General features: G+C 43.9%; 1 protein-coding gene across 2 annotated transcripts; it reads left to right on the top strand.

Annotated features, from left to right (window-relative positions):
- The first annotated feature begins 14,641 nt into the window (after window positions 1-14,641).
- LOC139414471 (large ribosomal subunit protein eL32-like) lies at window positions 14,642-20,701 on the top strand. 2 transcript variants are annotated; one of them, XM_071162386.1, is made up of 4 exons: window positions 14,642-14,707; window positions 17,157-17,257; window positions 17,786-17,967; window positions 20,509-20,701. In XM_071162386.1, the coding sequence occupies exons 2-4, from the start codon at window positions 17,162-17,164 to the stop codon at window positions 20,636-20,638; spliced, it is 408 nt and encodes a 135-aa protein (XP_071018487.1). In that variant the 5' UTR covers window positions 14,642-14,707; window positions 17,157-17,161; the 3' UTR covers window positions 20,639-20,701. The 2 variants fall into 2 exon arrangements, with proteins under 2 accessions (XP_071018487.1, XP_071018486.1); XM_071162385.1 differs by lacking the exon at window positions 14,642-14,707 and adding an exon at window positions 16,006-16,081.
- Window positions 20,702-22,941: the final 2,240 nt, after the last annotated feature.

Here is a 22,941-nt window from a genome sequence, read left to right as displayed (position 1 = left end):
TAAATCTACAATAATTGAGAATTTCACCATACCTTCTCCGCTATGCAATCTGTTTTCAGAACTGGTCATGGGTGCACCTCAGCCACGCTCAAGGTCCTAAACGATATCTTAACCGTCATCGATAAGAGACATTACTGTGCAGCCGTATTCATCGACCTGGCTAAGGCTTGTTAATCTGTCAATCACAACATTCTTATTGGCAGACTCAACAGCCTTGGTTTCTCAGATGATTCCCTTGCTTGGTTCACCAACTACTTCTCCGATAGAGTTCAGTATGTCAAATCGGAGGGCCTGTTGTCCGGACCTCTGGCAGTCTCTATGGGGGTGCCACAGGGTTAAATTCTCGGGCCGACTCTCTTCTCTGTATACCTCAATGATGTCGCTCTCGCTGCTGGTGATTCTTTGATCCACCTCTATGTAACAGTATAATTTTAGACCGTCCCCTCGCCCATACCCGGGCGCGAACCAGGGACCTTCTGCACACATCAACAGTCACCCTCGAAGCATCGTTACCCATCGCTCCACAAAAGCCGCGGCCCTTGCAGAGCAAGGGGAACTACTACTTCAAGGTCTCAGAGAAAGTGACGTCACCGATTGAAACGCTATTTAGCGCACACTGCTAACTAAGCTAGCCGTTTCACATCCGTTACACTCACCCCCCTTTTGACCTTCCTCCTTTTTTCGCAGCAACCAGTAATCCGGGTCAACAGCATCAATGTAACAGTATAATTTTAAACCGTCCCCTCGCGCGAACCAGGGACCTTCTGCACACAACAACTGACACCTACGAAGCGTCGTTACCCATCGCTCCACAAAAGCCGCGGCCCTTGCAGAGCAAGGGGAACTACTACTTCAAGGTCTCAGAGCAAGTGATGTCACCGATTGAAACGCTATTTAGCGCACACTGCTAACTAAGCTAGCCGTTTCACATCCGTTACATCTACGCAGACGACACCGTTCTGTATACCTCTGGCCCTTCGTTGGACAGTGTGTTAATTAACCTCCAGAAGAGCTTCAATGCCATACAACCCTCCTTCCGTGGCCTCCAACTGCTCTTAAATACAAGTAAAACTAAATGCATGCTCTTCAACCGATCGCTGCCATCACCTGCCCGCCTGTCCAGCATCACTACTCTGGACGGTTCTGACTTAGAATATGTGGACAACTACAAATACCCAGGTGTCTGGTTAGACTGTAAACTCTCCTTCCAGACTCACATTCTCCAATCCAAAATTAAATCTAGAATCGGCTTCCTAATTCGCAACAAAGCATGCTTCACTCATGCTGCCAAACATACCCTCGTACAACTGACCAACCTACCAATCCTTGACTTCGGCGATGTCATTTACAAAATAGCCTCCAACACTCTACTCAACAAATTGGATGCAGTCTATCACAGTGCCATCCGTTTTGTCACCAAAGCCCCATATACTACCCACCACTGTGACCTGTATGATCTCGTTGGCTGGCCCTTGCTTCATATTCATCGCCAAACCCACTGACTCCAGGTCATCTACAAGTCTCTGCTATGTAAAGCCCCGCCTTATCTCAGCTCACTGGTCACCATAGCAGCACCCACCTGTAGCACGCGCTCCAGCAGGTATATCTCACTGGTCACCCCCAAAGCCAATTCTCCCTTTGGCCGCCCCATACCATATTTATTTTTTTATCTTGCTCCTTTGCACCCCGGTATCTCAACATTCATCTTCTGGACATCCTACCATTCCAGTGTTTAATTGCTATATTGTAATTAATTAGCCACCATAGCCTATTTATTGCCTTACCTCTCTTATCCTACCTCATTTACACTCACTGTATATAGACTTTTCTACTGTGTTATTGATTCTATGTTTGTTTATTCCATGTGTAACTCTGTGTTGTTGTATGTGTCGAACTGCTATGCTTTATCTTGACCAGGTCACAGTTGTAAATGAGAACTTGTTCTCAACTAGCCTACCTGGTTAAATAAAGGTGAAATAGAAATGTAAAATAAAATAGTAACATAGTCCAGGAGATCAGGCAATAGGTTGATAACAGGAAATCTGGCTAAAGTACAGGCAGGGAATAGGCAAAAAAGCATCGTTAGTGAGGCAGGCAAAAACTATCATACACAGGAGAAGGCACACCAGGGGCCTGTTGCACAAAACTAGGATAAGGGATTAAGCCAGGATATCTTGGTGATCCTGGCTCAATTGATCCGTAATCCGGTTGCACTAAAGATGGATAGGGGGCAGGAGGATATGTTATGGTATAAATTACCATGGAGATTTATTCTGTGGAGCTAGCCTGCTCCAGACCAGGCTAAATTCCAGGATCTATTTAATCTCATCCCTAATGTCAGTCAGCAGTCACCACAAATGGAAACCAATAGTTATTTCACTGCTCACTATACATTGTTATCACATATAACTAGACCCACTGTTATTTAAACGTTTGTGATCATTAATTTCAATGATTTTGGATAAAAAATGATTTTTAGATGTTGCTATCATTAGATAATTTACAGTTTCCCATAGACTATAAGGCTATATATAAAATGCTAGAATATTAGGGCCACAGAGGGGAAAAAAACACAAGTCATAATATTGTAACCAGTTGTTTTAAAGGAGGACAGTTGTTAAAATGACAGATGTGGGGCATTTCGTGAAATTGTACTTCAGTATGGTTTCATAAACAAAGACATGCTGATGTGCCAGAATATTAAGTATCACATTGTCATAAGTATCAAAACTGTAAAAACAATATGTAGCTTTTCTGCAGAAAGAACCAGCCTCGTAAATTTATGACTTTATCCTTTTTCTTCAGTGTGGCCCTAGTACTCTGTCATAAACAAATACACATTCCATATGAATATAAAAACACAATGTGTAACATTATGTTCCTTTATTGAATAAGGACAAAACAAAGCAGGTAAACCATCAGCTCCTTTCAAAACTGAAGTCACAATGACTCTACAAGATGGAAAGCACAGAATCTAAGCATATTATACAAAATGATACATATACAGACCTTTGAATGTGTATAACACACCCTGCATGTCTGCACACTAAAATAAATGCAGGACAAATCCATACACATCAACTGAACAGACAAATGAATGGATGCAGTAGCCTCCCTGCAGCCTTGTATTACACACAGTATACCGCACAAACATCATAAGAGGCCAAATTCGTCAAAAAACGAACCCAAAAAAACCCAAATTCCTCTGCCACCGCAGGACATATTTAACCAAAATTGAAAGCACACATACTAACTAAAATAATTCAACACATATTGGTCCCTCAGCAGCCGACCACTGTCGTCATCAGGGAAGATTGCCGGATTGCCCCAGTCCATGGCTGGTGGCACTCTGGGGGCCCTCTCCTTCCTCAGGCAGGCCACATTGTGAAGGACAGCACAAGCCACAGTAATATCACATGCCCTAACAGGGCTGACCCTTAATTTGTGAAGGCAGTGAAAGCGTGCCTTCAGGAGGCCAAAGGTCATTTCAACTCTGGCCCTGGTCCTGGCATGGGCATGGTTGTAGGCCTGCTGTGCTTCCTGGGGGTCTGTGAAAGGTGTCAGGAGAAAAGGCTGGCAGCCATACCCCCTGTCTCCCAGCAACACACCAGAGAATTCACCTGTCAACACAAAATCTCATCATTACTACCTCATAAACACAGTGATATTCTTGACACAGCCATGATGGTTATAAATAGGGGTTGTGTGGCTTACCTTGTGATAGGCACTGATAGATTTCAGAGGCCCGAAAGATTCTGGAGTCATGGACTGAGCCAGGCCATTTTGCCACAACATTGCTGATCACAGTCAGCATTGCAGACCATCTGAAATCATAAGATGAGGAATATTACACCAATCAATGCACATCACTGGCAATGCAGAGTGTTCGTCAATGGACAATATCAAAAAGTTATGTTCACCTGAACATTAATGCTGTGAAAGGATTTCCTATTCACAAAATCGGCCTCATGGGCACCTGAGGGGGCTTTTATCCTTATGTGTGTGCAGTCCACTGCACCAATGACATTGGGGAAACCTGTCACACAAAGTAATGAGTATCCTACTATGTGTTAACAGTTGTCCTGTAATTTGTAGATCCTCTTACCTGCAATCCTATAGAACTCCTCTTTGATGTCACAGAGTCTTCTGTGGCCAGGGAAGGAGATGAAGACATCTGCTAATGCTTTGATAGCCAGACACACACTCCTTATTGTGCGGCAAATTGTGGCCTTGTTCAGCTGTTCTGCATCCCCCACTGAGTACAGGAAGGCTCCACTAGCAAAAAAGCGCAAGGCCACACAAACCATTTGCTCCACACTCAGTGCATGGCTCCGTGCAGTGCGGTGCTTAATCCTGGGACCCAGTAGTCTGCATAGATACCTGATGCCATCTGCAGAAAACCTGTATCTTTCATATAGATGGTCATCAGGGAAGGCCAGTGGGTCCAACCGGTCCCTGAAGACCCTTTCTCACCTGAAGGCTCTCCTCAGCACAAGTGCTTCTTCATCCACCACATCTCGCACGAATGGGCATGCCATTGTCAGAGCAGAAAGGAACACACAATTTTGGGCCTTCATATAGGCTAGTGGCCACACCTGGTGCTGGGGGGGGTGGGCAAAAGAGGGCGATGCCTTATAACGATGACTTGGTTGTACTGATTGCTGGGAAAATAAAAAAAACCTTAGAAAGATGCCACCGTCCTGTGTGCTCACAATAAGAGCTCATATGTCATGGCTCACTTGACTTTACGAGAATATACCTAATTTTTATTTTGAGCTGTGTCATCTTCTTGGAGCTGGGGGAGGAAAGAAAAATAATGATTAATACATTTGTGTTACAGTTAGCATACAGTGTACATTGAAGGCATATCTCACCTCCCTCTCAAGTTTTTTTATTTCAAGGTCCAGTTTCCTAATTGTCCTCTTTTTTATTTCGAACTCCAGTGCAAGATTTTCCATCTTTTTCTTCTTGTACTGAATGTCTATGTCTGCCAGTTCTATTTGGCACCGGAGGTGGTTGCCATACAACTTTCTGATAGCTTGTGAGCTCTGTGAACACAATACAATTAGCGCAGCTGGAATTTGGCAGGATGTGGTGTCCTTTTATTAATACGCACTATGTTGCCAGGCTGGTTTTCCCAGTGTATAGCATCTGGGTCCTGTAAAAGAAATTAGATTTTTTGATTTTGATGAGGACTCCTCACCATTGTAGAGTAAATAGTACTTTCACAGTCTTAACATGATACCTCATGCCTTCTGGAATCCAGAGAGATGGTCTCCTCCTCATCATCGTCTCCATCATGTGCTGTTGCTGCTGCACTGGGGCCTTCACCCTATCACATTTAATCGGATTCATATTGAAGCTAGTAGACAAGACATGCCAGGCCTACAGTATGCCTTTGATGGAGTACTCACTGGATCAGCATCGTCTGGTGCTTGTGCTGGTGGCTCTAACAGGAACACAGTGCTGCCAGACACTGCAAGGCAATAGGTAAACCAAAGTCAGACAGTCCAAATTGATTCAATATGAATGTGGTTGTATCCCATGTAGAGATGGAAGGACATACCTTGAATGAAGCGGGTGGCATCTTGGGAGGAACCTATGCTCGTCTCTTTCCCCCCAGGGATCCCCTCTAAGACGGGCCTGCCTTTATTTAGCTCCAAGGCCATGTCCTCTGCTGGGGTAAGGTCAGCCTTTGGTGACCCACCACCCGTGCCTTGTCTGTGGGTATTCTTTTTCACTGCTAAAACAGTACAGACAATGTGTGAGCAGGCACCTTCTGGGTACAATATATGCTTGTGCTTTGTTAAATATTAGTCAGGGACCATACCATTCTGCAGAATGTTCTTGTATTTGATTTTGACCTGCTGCCATGTCCGTTTTGGCCCGTTCATGTTTAATCTACACACACACACACACACACACACACACACACTTAATGGAGTCACACTGCAAAAAATTACTTGGTATTTTTGTCTTGTTTTCAGTAAAAATATCAAAAATTTTATCATAGCTTTATACAGTGTGATGGAGTTACTTTACACAATTTCACTCATATCTGCAGTGCATTTCAATAAAAAAAATTAACCGTTTCATAATTACAGTACAACTGCATTTTTGGAGATGTGAATTAAATATTTGAATTGTAATTGTGATGTTTCAGCGGAGCGGTGAGTGTGTAATTGTGCACTACTTACGCATTCAGGCGGTCTGCAATACTTTGCCACGCTTTTTCTCTTTGCTTTATCACTGTGGCGGTGTTGCCTTTCTTCTTAATTATATCTTTTACCTCCTCGTATGCCTCCATGAGGATTTGTGCTTCCGACGGGGAAAAGTACGCGGCTCTAGTTGCCATGGTAAATCAGTTAATCTGTGATCTGTGGCGGGGTCTATTTGAGTGAGCCGTGAGCGCGCACCTATCCAGGATTGGTTTCACCTGGCTTAATGAATCCGTGTCTGCTCATCCTGGCTTGGTCTTTGTGCAACCAATTAAGCCTGGACGCACATGTTTTGGCTTCATTGAGCTCAGCTGAGTCATTTATCCCGGATGTCTTAATTCTACTTTTGTGCAACAGGCCCCAGGGCTCCAAAAGAAGTGTCACAAAACAAACAATACCTCACAGTGATGGGGTACAAAGAACTGAACTAAATAGTGTGTGATAATGACCTACAGGTGTGTGAACAGGTGATCAGAATTCAGGTGATTGGGATCTGGGTAGTGAGCTGCGTTCAGGGGATCTAGGTGTTTGAGGGTGTGAGTTGGAAGCAGGCGTTACAGATCCGCTGTTGTTGTGTGTGGACTATTTATGCTAATATATTTGAGACCATTGCATTGCAGTTAATTTAATCTTTGGCTTAATTCATAAAATATATTTGAGTAGTAAACAGGGAAACATCATCTTAGATGGGGTCAGAAGGGGTCATTGATGGTTGTTGGTTATTTACCAGGTAATAAGATGTTAAAACGAAACAAGGACTGAAGCAATAGACTATTTTACTCAACTAGTGATTGAAATAAATAGTGTTTCTATGAAAAGATGGGTCTGGGTGACATGAAAAATACATAAACAGGGAAAGGACACAGCACATCTATTAATTTACAAAGCTGGCTGCCATGGTTACCACAAACTGCTGCCATGGTTACCACAAACTGCTTCCGTAGTTACCACAAACTGCTGCCGTGGTTAACACAAACTGCTGCCGTGGTTACCACAAACTGCTGCCATGGTTACCACAAGCTGCTGCCATGGTTAACACAAACGGCTGCCATGGTTAACACAATGGTTGCCATGGTTAACACAAACTGTTGCCATGGTTAACACAATGGTTGCCATGGTTAACACAAACGGCTGCCATGGTTAACACAATGGTTGCCATGGTTAACACAAATGGCTGCCATGGTTAACACAATGGTTGCCATGGTTAACACAAACGGTTGCCATGGTTAACACAAAAGCAGGATATTGAAAGCTACCTGAATCAACACAGGAAAGTAAGATAAGTAGTCCTACAGTATCACAGTGAGTTCAAACAGGTGTGTGTGTGTGTTTATTAGTCAGATTATCCAGTGTCCACAGCAAACACTAATTATTCTCAACCCCCAGTGTACGTGGTGTACTATGGTCTCTGCCATGCTCTTACTAACCTTCACCTTTTCACTTTCTCTGACCTTCCGATGGGCCTGGGGCTCTTGGACTGCAATTTAGGACACACTGGCCTGACACCTGGGCGTGTCTGGACCAATCCCACCTGGCCACCCTCTACCTGCGAACTGCCTGTTAATTTAAAGTCTACAATTAACCTATACATCTCTGAATTCATTGTCTTAACTTGTGTCAATTATAATTAAAGATAGTCAGTCTCTCTGTCTCTGGATCAATTCTCGGTAATGTATTTTTCATGTCAGCCAGGCCCATATTTTCAAAGAAACACCAAAAGCTGATTGTATTTCAACCACATAAAATATGCATCCAAGCCGAACTGTAATGGTCTTCTTCCTCCTCTGACGAGGAGTAGTAGGAAGGATCGGAGGACCAATGCGCAGGGTGGTAAGTGTTCATGATCATTTTAATAGAACACGGAAAAATACTAAATAACACCGTGACATAACAAAACCCAAAACAGTTCCGTGTGGAACACACAGACACAGAAAATAATCACCCACAAATCAAGGCTGAAAACAGGCTGCCTAAGTATGGTTCTCAATCAGGGACAACGATTGACAGCTGCCTCTGATTGAGAACCATACCAGGCCAAACACAGAAATACCAACTCATAGAAAAACAAACATAGACAACCCACCCAACTCACGCCCTGACCATATTAAAACAAAGACATAACAAAAGGTCAGAACGTGACACGAACTGAAAAAAATGGGTTGTTTTAGCAGCTTTTCATTTCTAAAACTGGTCAAACTGATGTCATTTGGAAATGTTGCATGGAAAATATTAACGTTTTTAGTTTTTTTGTCAGGCATATTGCATTTTCTCCCCAGTCCCTAAAACGTCTTTGCTGTGTGAGCGAAACGGAGACGGAAGGGAACTAACTTTACTGACTTCAAGTAGATTGAAGCATTCGTTCTAACGGACAGCTACCGTCCAGCATGTTTTCACTCCAACCCTGTTCCTGGACAGCTACCGTCCAGCATGTTTTCACTCCAACCCTGTTCCTGGACAGCTACCGTCCAGCATGTTTTCACTCCAACCCTGTTCCTGGACATCTACCGTCCAGCATGTTTTCACTCCAACCCTGTTCCTGGACAGCTACCGTCCAGCATGTTTTCACTCCAACCCTGTTCCTGGACATCTACCGTCCAGCATGTTTTCACTCCAACCCTGTTCCTGGACAGCTACCGTCCAGCATGTTTTCACTCCAGCCCTGTTCCTGGACAGCTACCGTCCAGCATGTTTTCACTCCAACCCTGTTCCTGGACATCTACCGTCCAGCATGTTTTCACTCCAACCCTGTTCCTGGACATCTACCGTCCAGCATGTTTTCACTCCAACCCTGTTCCTGGACAGCTACCGTCCAGCATGTTTTCACTCCAACCCTGTTCCTGGACATCTACCGTCCAGCATGTTTTCACTCCAACCCTGTTCCTGGACATCTACCGTCCAGCATGTTTTCACTCCAACCCTGTTCCTGGACATCTACCATCCAGCATGTTTTCACTCCAACCCTGTTCCTGGACATCTACCGTCCAGCATGTTTTCACTCCAACCCTGTTCCTGGACATCTACCGTCCAGCATGTTTTCGTTCCAACCCTGTTCCTGGACAGCTACCGTCCAGCAAGTTTTCACTCCAACCCTGTTCCTGGACAGCTACCGTCCAGCAAGTTTTCACTCCAACCCTGTTCCTGGACAGCTACAGTCCAGCATGTTTTCACTCCAACCCTGTTCCTGGACAGCTACCGTCCAGCATGTTTTCACTCCAACCCTGTTCCTGGACAGCTACCGTCCAGCATGTTTTCACTCCAACCCTGTTCCTGGAAAGCTACCGTCCAGCAAGTTTTCACTCCAACCCTAATCCAGTGCACCTGATTCTAATAGTTACCTGAATCAGGTTAAGCTAAATCAGGTTAGGTTCCACTAGGGTTGGAGCGAATACCTACAGGAGGGTGGCTCTCCAGTAACAGGGTTGGAGTGAAAACCTACAGGAGGGTAGCTCTCCAGTAACAGGGTTAGAGCGAAAACCTACAGGAGGGTGGCTCTCCAGTAACAGGGTTGGAGCGAAAACCTACAGGAGGGTAGCTCTCCAGTAACAATGTTGGAGTGAAAACCTACAGGAGGGTAGCTCTCCAAGAACAGGGTTGGAGTGAAAACCTACAGGAGGGTAGCTCTCCAGTAACAGGGTTAGAGCGAAAACCTACAGGAGGGTGGCTCTCCAGTAACAGGGATGGAGTGAAAACCTACAGGAGGGTAGCTCTCCAGTAACAGGGATGGAGAGCCCTGCCCTAGAGGTTGTGTAATTAAGCCTATGTCAACACAAATCGGAATGTTTGATATTCTTCTACTGAATACATTTGATAGTAGTTAATCGCCAAAGCTAATCACTGAATTTCCTACTAAAAGGACTCGGTCAGGTTGACAAACCTCTGTGTCATATAAACACTCACCAGGGGTTGTCATGGTGAAACACTGAGCAGTCGGGAAAAGCTCATACTGTGCATTTAGTGGCTGAACGCAACAAAAAAGAATCAGCACAGCGACATGATTACACAGTTCACTCTCCATCTCTCAGTCACACAGTTCACGCACCATCTCTCAGTCACACAGTTCACTCTCCACCTCTCAGTCACACAGTTCACGCACCATCTCTCAGTCACACAGTTCACTCTCCACCTCTCAGTCACACAGTTCACGCTCCATCTCTCAGTTACACAGTTCACTCTCCACCTCTCAGTCACACAGTTCACGCACCATCTCTCAGTCACACAGTTCACTCTCCACCTCTCAGTCACACAGTTAACTCTCCACCTCTCAGTCACACAGTTCACGCTCCATCTCTCAGTCACACAGTTCACGCTCCATCTCTCAGTCACACAGTTCACTCTCCACCTCTCAGTCACACAGTTCACTCTCCACCTCTCAGTCACACAGTTCACTCTCCACCTCTCAGTCACACACTACGCTCACTCACATAGTTTAGCTTTATGATTATTCAAATGTAAGGTAATAGGACCTCTATTTCAGGAGAGGAATGACAGTGGTTCTCCCTACAGGCTGTCCTGTTCCGTTCCCCTTTGGTACCAGCTCTAACAGTGGTTCTCCCTACAGGCTGTCCTGTTCCGTTCCCCTTTGGTACCAGCTCTAACAGTGGTTCTCCCTACAGGCTGTCCTGTTCCGTTCCCCTTTGGTACCAGCTCTAACAGTGGTTCTCCCTACAGCCTGTCCTGTTCCGTTCCCCTTTGGTACCAGCTCTAACAGTGGTTCTCCCTACAGGCTTGTTCCGTTACCCTTTGGTACCAGCTGTAACAGTGGTTCTCCCTACAGGCTGTCCTGTTCCCCTTTGGCACCAGCTCTAACAGTGGTTCTCCCTACAGGCTGTCCTGTTCCCCTTTGGTACCAGCTCTAACAGTGGTTCTCCCTACAGGCTGTCCTGTTCCCCTTCGGCACCAGCTCCTTCCACAGCAAAACAGGTCCCCTGTCACTTGCACAACATAAAGCCTCGACACTGAAACGAAGCCATTTGCGTATTTTGCTGCCGCTGTCTTCTTTCAATGGGAGCTGTAGGCGTGTCGAAGCAGAGAAGGGTAGTGAGGAAGGAGCGAACAGAGGAAACAGAAATCCCTCCCACCGTCTACAGGTTCTGCCACCAGCCGCTGACACAAGGCCCAAGCAGCCCTCACACACATACCGGCTTTCCTGGAGTGGCAGGAAGAGAACTACTGCCTAGCTAAAGTGTTTTCCTTGTAGCTGGCACAAGACATTGGAGGGAGCTCCAACAGTCTACCTTCCTTGAGACTGAAAAGCAGATATGGATGGTGGAAAAGAGGGAGTGACTCACACACACGCACACAGAAATAAATAGGAGCTGAAAATCTATTTCTAAAATCTATAAACATTCATATCTACAGTGATATACAGTAATGTAAAAGAATGCACAGTAACCGTACCTAGGAAATAAGTACAAATCAAACAATAGTCCAAACCACGTCCATTGTTTGGACTCTTGTTTGATTTGTATTTATTTCCCAAGTTACGTTACTGTGCATTATTTTACGACTGTATATCACTGTAAATATTATTGTTCATTTTGATTTTGTGTAAAATTTGCACAAAGACCAACATTTTATTCTAATCGCAGTGAATATGTCTTGTATTATAAATTAACCTATACAGCTCTGGATCCATTGTCTTAACTTGTGTCAATTATAATTAAAGATAGTCAGTCTCTCTGTCTCTGGATCATTTCTCGGTAATGTATTTTTCATGTCAGCCAGGCCCATATTTTCAAAGAAACACCAAAAGCTGATTGTATTTCAACCACATAAAATATGCATCCAAGCCGAACTGTAACAGTCTTCTTCCTCCTCTGACGAGGAGTAGTAGGAAGGATCGGAGGACCAATGCGCAGCGTGGTAAGTGTTCATGATCATTTTAATAGAACACAGAAAAACACTATAGAACACAGAAAAACACTATAGAACACAGAAAAACACTATAGAACACAGAAAAACACTATAGAACACAGAAAAACACTATAGAACACAGAAAAACACTATAGAACACAGAAAAACACTATAGAACACAGAAAAACACTATAGAACACCGTGACATAACAAAAACCTAAACAGTTCCGTGTGGAACACAAAGAAAATAATCACCCACAAATCAAGGCTGAAAACAGGCTGCCTAAGAATGGTTCTCAATCAGGGACAACGATTGACAGCTGCCTCTGATTGAGAACCGTACCAGGCCAAACACAGAAATACCAACTCATAGAAAAACAAACATAGACAACCCACCCAACTCACGCCCTGACCACACTAAAACAAAGACATAACAAAAGGTCAGAACGTGACACGAACTGAAAAAAATGGGTTGTTTTAGCAGCTTTTCATTTCCCTAAAACGGGTCAAACTGATGTCATTTGGAAATGTTGCATGGAAAATATTAACGTTTTTCGTTTTTTTGTCAGGCATATTGCATTTTCTCCCCAGTCCCTAAAACGGCTTTGCTGTGTGAGAGAAACGGAGACGGAAGGGAACTAACTTTACTGACTTCAAGTAGATTGAAGCATTCGTTCTAACGGACAGCTACCGTCCAGCATGTTTTCACTCCAACCCTGTTCCTGGACAGCTACCGTCCAGCATGTTTTCACTCCAACCCTGTTCCTGGACAGCTACCGTCCAGCATGTTTTCACTCCAACCCTGTTCCTGGACAGCTACCGTCCAGCATGTTTTCACTCCAACCCTGTTCCTGGACAGCTACCGTCCAGCATGTTTTCACTCCAACCCTGTTCCTGGACAGCTACCGTCCAGCATGTTTTCACTCCAACCCTGTTCCTGGACAGCTACCGTCCAGCATGTTTTCACTCCAACCCTAATCCAGCGCACCTGATTCTAATAGTTACCTGAATCAGGTTAAGCTAAATCAGGTTAGGTACCACTAGGGTTGGAGCGAATACTTACAGGAGGGTGGCTCTCCAGTAACAGGGTTGGAGCGAAAACCTACAGGAGGGTAGCTCTCCAGTAACAGGGTTGGAGCGAAAACCTACAGGAGGGTAGCTCTCCAGTAACAGGGTTGGAGTGAAAACCTACAGGAGGGTAGCTCTCCAGTAACAGGGTTGGAGTGAAAACCTACAGGAGGGTAGCTCTCCAGTAACAGGGTTGGAGTGAAAACCAACAGGAGGGTAGCTCTCCAGTAACAGGGTTGGAGTGAAAACCTACAGGAGTGTAGCTCTCCAGTAACTGGGTTGGAGCGAAAACCTACAGGAGTGTAGCTCTCCAGGAACAGGGTTGGAGTGAAAACCTACAGGAGGGTAGCTCTCCAGTAACAGGATGGAGTGAAAACCTACAGGAGGGTAGCTCTCCAGTAACAGGGTTGGAGCGAAAACCTACAGGAGGGTAGCTCTCCAGTAACAGGGTTGGAGCGAAAACCTACAGGAGGGTAGCTCTCCAGTAACAGGGATGGAGAGCCCTGCCCTAGAGGTTGTGTAATTAAGCCTATGTCAACACAAATCGGAATGTTTGATATTCTTCTACTGAATACATTTGATAGTAGTTAATCGCCAAAGCTAATCACTGAATTTCCTACTAAAAGGACTCGGTCAGGTTGACAAACCTCTGTGTCATATAAACACCCACCAGGGGTTGTCATGGTGAAACACTGAGCAGTCGGGAAAAGTGCAGAAACCAATTGCTATAGTTATTGTGTGAATACATTTGTTGTAAAAAAAGGATTGTGCTCCAACATTATCACAAATACGACTTTTTGATTTCATAGAAGTCAACCTCAAAGTGATCTTCTCTTTATGAATGAGATACATGCTGTTGTCTTTATGAAAAGGATACATGCATTTTGATTGTGCTGCAACACAGAAATATGACTTGATTTCATTCAATTAAACCTCAACGTAAAGCAATATTCTCTTTTATTTTGTATTGTCTTCATATGCATTAAAATGGAAAATGCAATGTCCTCCAAATGCAAGACGTCCTCCAGCGATTTAGGAACTTTTACTTTTGAAAAGCGATAAAAAAATAAAAATTTTTAAATGAACCTTTATTTAACTAGGCAAGTCAGTTAAGAACACATTCTTATTTACAACGACGGCCTACCAAAAGGCAAAAGGCCTCCTGTGGGGACGGGGGCTGGGATAAACTTTTATTTTATTTTACATAGTACAAAACACATTACGACAAGAGAGACACCACAACATATAGAGAGACCTAAAGACATCAACGTAGCATGACAACACATAACGGTGGCAACACAAATCCCTGACTCCTAGTACTTATCGGCTTCCAAAGTCAGCCATGCTATTGTAACCAGTCAAATTTTGAGTGATTAAAATACATTTTTGTAAGCCTGATTTTTTGTCTGATTATTTTCTACGTTTTATATGTTCTCCTGGAGTTGTTCTTTTCTAGTCTATCGCTCTGATTCTATTTCATTCTTTCTCTTTATTACCCAGAATTCCGTTCCAATCTCCTCCCCTTCTCCCTGGCCTCAACTACCTGTAGGCAACATTCAGCCCAAACGGTAAGTAAGAATGTCCATCTGTCATCATCTTTATAAATGTATGACTCTAATTCATTAAAAAACAACGGCATTCATTACATATTCAATCAAACGTTATACACATTTTGTTATTGTTGCTGAACTTTGTAGATATGTGTCACTTGTTTCAAGAAAAACGGGCACTGAAATGTCGAATCAAAAGATGGTTGCCTAACCTAGTGTTATTCAAATCTGCTCGCTAGCAGCTGAGGATATTCGTCCAGCTATGGACACAGAATATAATGCTCATGTATGCCCACTGATCTAACGATAGGGAAAAGCTGGAGAACGGGTCGGTTGACAGTTTTCGGGACAAGATATCTAGTAGTGAACTAGTGGAGTGACGTGGCTACACATCACGTTGATACATTGTATCACAGTAGCGTCCAATGCATTACTTCGGACACATTGTGACAAGTCGTACAGAACCGAACGTTAAACATCAAATGAACACATCTTCAAAGAAATGATGCAGGCACATCAGGCAAGCAAGCTGTGGGAGATAGAGCTGCTAAGTTAGTTAGCGTAGCAAACGAAGCTACTGTCGTATTATTCACACTTGGAAAATCATCCCAATGCAGTGTGTTGGCTAGGCTAGCAAGCTAGCGACACTAAACGAATATAAACGCAATATGTGAAATGTTGGTCCCATGTTTAATGAGCTGAAATAAGATACCTACAAAAAGCGTATTTTGCTCAATTTGTGTACACAGTTGTTTACATCCGTGTTAGTGAGCATTCCTCCTTTGCCAAGATAATCCATCCAATTGACCGGTGTGGCATATCAAGAAGCTGCTTAAACAGCATGATCAATACACAGGTCTGCCTTGTGCTGGGGACATGTATGTTGCATTTTATATTTTTGTTCAGTTCATATTATTTAGCTGGATGACTTTGCGTCCAAGAGAATAGCCCACTAAACTCAAATCCGCTGTGTACTTCACATCAACGGAGTTGTGCATTGACTAGTGTGAGTGGACAATAGATCCGATGTCTCTAAATTTATTTTTTTTTTAACTACAGATTTCAGCACCCAGAGAATAGCAACAGGACAATTTTTTATAAACTTCATTTTTATATGTCGGAGCTCTAGTCCACCCACTTTAGATGCCCACAGTAAACTCGATTTGAGGTATAAAAGTGTAGTTGGTTATCAAGATGCCAATCATTCAGTCGTTTCATATAACCAGTAGCTAAACCAACACACACGACAAGTGGTTGGGGCTCCCGAGTAGCGCAGCGGTCTAAGGCACTGCAGACCCAGGTTCAATTTCAAGGCTGTATCACAACCGGCCATGATTGGGAGTCCCATAGGGCGGGGCACAATTGGCCCAGCGTCATCTGGGTTTTGCCGGGGTAGGCCATCATTGTAAATAAGAATTTGTTTTTAACTGTTAAGTCAGTTAAGAACAAATTCTTATTACCTACCTCATCCCCATATTTGTTTTTCTGCTCTTTTGCACACCAGTATCTCTACTTGCACATCCTCATCTGAATTTATATCACTCCAGTGTAAATTGCTAAATTGTAATTACTTTGCCACTGTTGGCCTATTTATTGCCTTACCTCCTTACTTCATTTGCACACACTGTATACAGATTTTTCTATTGTGTTATTGTCTGTATGTTTGTTTATGTGTAACTCTGTGTTGATTCTGTCACACTGCTTTGCTTTATCTTGGCCAGGTTGCAGTTGTAAATGAGAACTTGTTCTCAACTGGCCTACCTGGCTAAATAAAGGTGTTCTCAACTGGCCTACCTGGTTAAATAAAGGTGTTCTCAACTGGCCTACCTGGCTAAATAAAGGTGTTCTCAACTGGCCTACCTGGCTAAATGAAGGTGTTCTCAACTAGCCTACCTGGCTAAATAAAGGTGTTCTCAACTGGCCTACCTGGCTAAATAAAGGTGTTCTCAACTGGCCTACCTGGCTAAATAAAGGTGTTCTCAACTGGCCTACCTGGTTAAATAAAGGTGAAATAAAATAAAGTTTAGTTAAAATAAAAAGTATAATGTGTGAGTGGTAACTGGTCTCAAACCAGTTAGGTAGCTAACAACCCCGGGCTCTACAGTGCTATCATTTTGGTCGCATATGCTCCTAAATATTTTTGCTGTGCTACCTAGAATTTTATTTGTGAGCACCAGTGCCCCTAGGAAGAAAAATCACCCATACACCATTTAGTAGCACAGAAAGAAAATAGGTTCTTCAGGAGATGAGCTCATTAGCCCTGTATTTTGTAATTGCTGGACATTCTTATCATTAATACTTAGAATATTTTTAATTGCACTCCGAAATTAAATCTAAAATGTCAGTATAGAGCCCTGAACAAGGTGGGTAAAGCTAGCTAATAAAGGGCTGTAAATCCAATTGGAAAGATGAGACTGCTTGTTTCTCCAGACTACTGCTAACAGACTCCTGTTTTCTGTACCTCCAGGCAACATGGCAGCTCTCAGGCCTCTGAAAAGGCCTAAGATCGTCAAGAAGAGGGTGAAGAAGTTCATCAGACATCAGTCAGACCGCTATGTGAAAGTCAAGGTACGGTTCAGATCACAATTACCTGAGTTTGAGCAACGGTATATCAACCCTTTTGTTACGTAGATGTGCTGAACCAGATTCACATTTTATTAGGATGCACGGAAAATTAGTGTTCCTTCTTGGACAAGTTCAGGTACTCCCTTCATCACGGGTCGGCAGGGTAGCCTAGTGGTTACAGCGTTGGACTAGTAACCGGAAGGTTGCAAGTTCAAACCCCCGAGCTGACAAGGTACAAATCTGTCGTTCTGCCCCTGAACAGGCTGTTCCTAGGCCGTCATTGAAAATAAGAATTTGTTCTTAACTGACTTGCCTGGTTAAATAAAGGTAAAAAAAACATCATCTGATGACGACTCCCTTCAGTTTCCACTAGCTGATCTTTTAACCAATCGGAGCATCTTTTTTTTGCCAAGAATGGTGCTGTCTGTGTGAACGCAGTCTTAGTTAAATGTAGAGCTGGTTCCTGTATTTACAGGATACGGCCTTAATCCTTATCCGGCCTTAATTCTTATCCATCTTCTTCTTTTGTAGCAAAACTGGCGTAAACCCAGAGGAATCGACAACAGGGTGCGGCGGCGCTTCAAGGGCCAGATGCTGATGCCCAACATCGGCTACGGCAGCAACAAGAAGACCAAACACATGCTGCCCTCCGGCTTCAGGAAGTTCCTGGTGCACAACATCAAGGAGCTGGAGGTCCTCATGATGAGCAACAAGTAAGATCCCCAACCACCGGTGTCTATTTTAGTGACATTTTAGGTTCTGAACAAACAGAGTAAAAACTCAGATAACTTGGTTTGAGCTTTTTTTTATCCCTAGTCTTTTTTTCCCCTCCACCCCACTGGGTCATACAGTTGCAAAGACAACATACATCACACAAGCACGTCTTTATACCTTCTGACCAGGAGGAGTCACCTCCTTGCATGTCTAAGATAACCAATCCTTCTCTGGTGTTAGACAGAAACACAGTAGGTTCTTCTTGCTGGTATTGTCACGGCCCTGCCTGTCTCTAGGAACCTCATGGGCCTGGAAGCGAGGATGTATGTGTGAGATGTTCTTCGACGTGCCCCCCCCCCCCCCCCCCCCTTCCAAGCAGTATCTTCTCCATCTTTTGACCTTGTCTGGAGTTGAGTTCCACATCCCTCATGGTCCTGGTTCTGCAGCCACTGGCCTGCCTCATCAATAACTGAAACTCTTGCCCTTTGTTTCTAAGGAGAGAGGCATTCACATTCTACAATAATATATTTGAACAGAATATTAACTTTCTGTACTTCTTTTCCTCTCAATCATTCATTTTCCATAACACTTCCCACACACCAAGTTCTCCTTGACCCCCTAATATATACATTCCTTATGCATATAAAGTAATCAGTATGGTAACATAAATAAGTATATTTCAAGATATAATCCAACAGGTGAAATGTTGTTTTGCAGATAGAAATGTAATGAATAGACCTGACATGATTCCCTATTCTGCATGAGACAGAAATACCCAAGAGTAGAACATACTATCTGAACGCTCTGTAACGTAGAACAGGCCACTGCTGGCTGTATCTGGCCTGGTGCTGTGTTCAGATGGCGTAAACTTGAGGAATGTTCAATTAGATGCCTGCTATGTACGGAACAAACGTGTCTCCTACATGTAGAATGAGGAGTCATGTTGGCTTTAGTCGTGACTTATTGGTAATGTTTCACAACGTTTTCCTATTGAACACGCCAAAGGTCAGGCTCATGATACAGCATATGGTGCAATGTTATGTTTGTTTTTGGTTGACTTGAGTCAATATTGTGAATGACATCTTTTTTTGGACTTTCCCTGTTTTTTCCCGTCCATTTACAGTATTTCGTTTGGATTGTATGTGTTCATTCACGTGCAATATTTCATATGGCAGGGCTCTAAAAGTGCGACAACAGATTTTGCTGTGTGATTCGTTTTTGTGCATTGTGTGCCAAGGAGAGAATTCTCCCAGATAATAATTGTAATGGGAAAGCTTCGCTGTAGCAGTGTTTCAGAGTTCCCTAGAGGAAAAAAAGCGAGTGAAGATTCGTTAGCATTATGGTAGCACCATTACTGCAGCAAAAAGAGCTTGCTTCTAGCCCAAAAGACTAACATTTGGGGCCACAGAAAAGGGATAGCTTCTTCAGGAGACCAATGAATGAATGACATCTCTTTTGCATGTCATCATCACAGACCTGATATTTTTAAAGAGACAGTGTACCATTTTATTTCAATGTAACGCATCTCAGAAGAAAACTAGTGCTTTTACACAATGTCGATACCTTTTTGTTCCACATGACTTGTAATTTCAATGACTGGTATTCGTTTTAACATTTCATATCCTGAATCAAAATGTGAACGTAGCGATCTGTCTGCTTGACCAGGCTATGTGGGTCTGTCTGCTTGACCAGGCTATGTGGGTCTGTCTGCTTGACCAGGCTATGTGGGTCTGTCTGCTTGACCAGGCTATGTGGGTCTGTCTGCTCGACCAGGCTATGGGTGTAAAGTGGTGTCCTGCGTGGGTATCTATTCCCCTGGAGATAGAGTAGCGTCTGACTCCTCCTCTGGGTCATCTGACTCCGCCTCTGCCCCTCTGTCATCATGGCCTGCCGGGTCATCTGACTCTGCCTCTGCCCCTCTGCTGTATCATCTGACTCCGCCTCTGCCCCTCTGTCATCATGGCCTGCCGGCTCGTCCATACTCATGCCGAGGGTTTGAACAAGGAGGGAGAACATGGCAGAGGAAGTACCCATTCTACCCCTAGCTCTCCCTGTAGCCAGGAGGTAGAAGTTAACCTGCCATGTTCCAGACCATCTGAAAAACAGACTGGAATTAGCTTGACTGAACTCTGATCTTTATGTATTCTAAGGCTTTACTTGGTGTGGAATAATGGCATGTTCCACAATAGATTTTTCATTGATGGGATGCATGGCTCTTCAAATTGATTTGTTTGAACGGGTTGGGGTCAATTCCATTTAATTAATTGAAAATGTAAGCGAGAGGGTTCACTGATGTCAATCTGTCCATGATAAGCAGACCGCCTTGCCTTCCTGCCTTCAGGACAACAACTCCCATGGTTAGGGAGGAGACGAGACCATCTTATCATTTATATACAGTATCTTTGTTAAAAAGCATTGAACCATTATAATTTCTGTATACTTCCTGAATTAAAACGTAATTGACCCTAACCCTGATGACAGTCGTTTCCTTGTTTCCCCTCTTATGTCTGTTACTATAACCTTTCCCTTGTTCTCCACAGGACCCATGCTGCAGAGATAGCCCACAATGTGTCGTCAAAGAACAGGAAGTTGATCGTGGAGAGGGCTGCTCAGCTTGCTATTAAGATCACCAACCCCAACGCCAGGCTACGCAGCGAGGAACACGAGTGACCCAGACCCACCTGTTATCTGTTTATTGTTTGTTCAATAAATGATCTATACGTGTAAATAGTATTTACCATCTTTACCATCATCGTCTTAAGTTTCACACACTAGATGGTGCACAGTTAACAAATTAACTGAACATTTGTTTATTTGCAATGTATTTGTTGGGAATACTGTATCGACATCACAGCTCTACAAAATGGCGGCGAATACCACCGGCTTTGAAAAGTCATTTTTAACAAAGTATTACCTGAATGTCAAGAAGGCACGTTTTCAAATCAACAGTGATTTTCAAGGTAACAAGTGGCACTAAATATATTTTTCAAAGTACTTTTAATATCATACATATATATGTCAAAGGCATGTTTCCAACTATCAACTTTCAAGGCAGAATAGGAATAATTTCTGAGGCAGTGAGAATGGCCTATGACAGCCATGCAAAGGCATCTATCCAAAACTACAACTACCTGGTCACAGAGTAGTAGGACTGTCTGTTTTATTTAACCAGGAAAAGTCCAGGGTGTAAGGGTCTGTAGCCTTCCCCGATCTGTGAAAGGGGCCTGTGAGAGCTTTCAGGAGGTCGTTGTTCCCAGCCTTATTGACCACCAGTGCTTGGAAGAACTCTAGGATGACAGAGCGAAACCCTCATTGGAGCAACTGGGGAATGAACCAGATGAAACACACCAGGTAGGACAGTGTTCCCGATCTTGGGACAAGGAGGAGGGACACACCGTAGCCATACAGGTGAGGAGTATCACTGCCACCTGGGATATGTGCTTATTGCTCTCCTCGATCAAAGCGAGGTAGCTTGTTGAGCACGGCCTCGATCATGGGTGGCTTCAGGCTGTTGCTCATGTTGAGACCGGTTAGCTTGAAGGCTCGTTGGTTCTTCGCGAGGAAGGAGCCCAGGATGGGGATGCCCTCGTGATTAAAGGTCGGAAGTCAATCCTAAGGGGCAATGCAGCGATGAGAGTCAGGGTCTTCACCGCTGTCAACCTGGGAAGAGTAGAGAAGATACTACCTTGGTGCCCTTGAGCAAGGCACTTAACCCCCCAAAATAGCTCTCCATCCAGGGAAGCGGCAGTGTTGGAGGGATGGAGCAGTTTAGGGGTCAAGGTACATCAGCAGAAGATGTTACCTTGGATACTGAGGGTCCGCCTCTCTACCCTGCCTACCTGGTGATCTTGTTCTTCAACCTCCAGGAAAATCTAGGTATCCTAGGTGACACGTGACCCCATACAAGAAATGGCCCTCTCCTTCACTTCATGGTCTTTGACTGCAGCCTCTTCAGGGTGCCAGCGAACAAGTCCTTCACGTAGGGCTTGACATCAAATGAAGAAGCAGGTAGTTTGTCTAGAATAGAAGAAAATTGATACTTTATTGTCTATTTGGCTATAACAGAAATCGGGACAAACACTTTGAGAAGCAAAGGGTCGGACATGGCGCAGCATCCATGGATGGAGAGCTATTTTGGGGGTTAAGTGCCTTGCTCAAGGGCACCATGGTAGGGTCAGTAATGATCTGACACCAGCAGCTATCCAGTTGCCAATTCAGTCTCCACTTTCTCATCACCTGAGAGGTGAACCCCAACCTTTCTTTTCCTGGTCCACCTCTCCAACCTCTGGGCTTCTTACCACCTAATGGGTGTCTGATCTTAACCGTCTGCTGAGTGACCAGTAGGGTCTCGGAGGTGATCTTATAGAAGGGGTCCTCCACATGCTGCACCACCGTGGGCAGAATTACCTTCATGTGAGGCTGGAAGACGTAAGGAGGGTGGATGCACATTAGGACATAGAGGGCATTGATCTTCATGTTGGATGAGGTAGACTTCTCTGAGTAAATGATAAAGCAAGAGGTTAATATGAATGTCAAGTTGACTTCTTGGCAGTGTACCAATAGACATTGCAACACTATTTCCTTTTTAAGTTACTGTGGGTAACTATCTAGGGACAGGAAGTAGTCCTGATTTAAGTACAGAGAAGAAATTAACAATTGTTGTAGCCTATAGTTATAGGTCTGTAGTTATAGGTCTGTAGTTATGGCTCTAGTTCAATTGTCTAATCTCAGCAAATCTCATGTGAGTGCGGGCCTCTGGGCAACAAGTAATGGTTGTAATCTTAAAACAAAGAGTGATCGAAAGAGATATCGAGAGAGACAGACACACAGAGAGCGAGAGAGACAGAGAGACTTTCACTAGAGAGTTTTACCTGCTGTGAAAAGCTTCAAAGGTCTGGAAGCACTAGTCCTTGAGTTCATCCTCCTCCACACTGCAGAACTTCTGCACCATGATCTTCTCTAGGTATTCACCT

The sequence above is a fragment of the Oncorhynchus clarkii genome, chromosome 7, assembly GCF_045791955.1.
Source record: "Oncorhynchus clarkii lewisi isolate Uvic-CL-2024 chromosome 7, UVic_Ocla_1.0, whole genome shotgun sequence".
NCBI classification, from domain to species: domain Eukaryota; kingdom Metazoa; phylum Chordata; class Actinopteri; order Salmoniformes; family Salmonidae; genus Oncorhynchus; species Oncorhynchus clarkii.
Note: the sequence above shows the minus strand (reverse complement) of the source record. Positions and strands in the feature narration are given on the sequence as shown.

What these genes read in the sequence shown, in the direction of transcription:
- LOC139414471 (XM_071162385.1), top strand. Translation starts at nt 16,021, where the DNA reads ATGATTGGGAGTCCCATAGGGCGGGGCACAATTGGCCCAGCGTCATCT. An exon ending in ACCGCTATGTGAAAGTCAAG is followed by an intron (nt 17,258 to 17,785) that starts GTACGGTTCAGA and finishes CTTCTTTTGTAG; the next exon opens with CAAAACTGGCGTAAACCCAG. An exon ending in GTCCTCATGATGAGCAACAA is followed by an intron (nt 17,968 to 20,508) that starts GTAAGATCCCCA and finishes TGTTCTCCACAG; the next exon opens with GACCCATGCTGCAGAGATAG.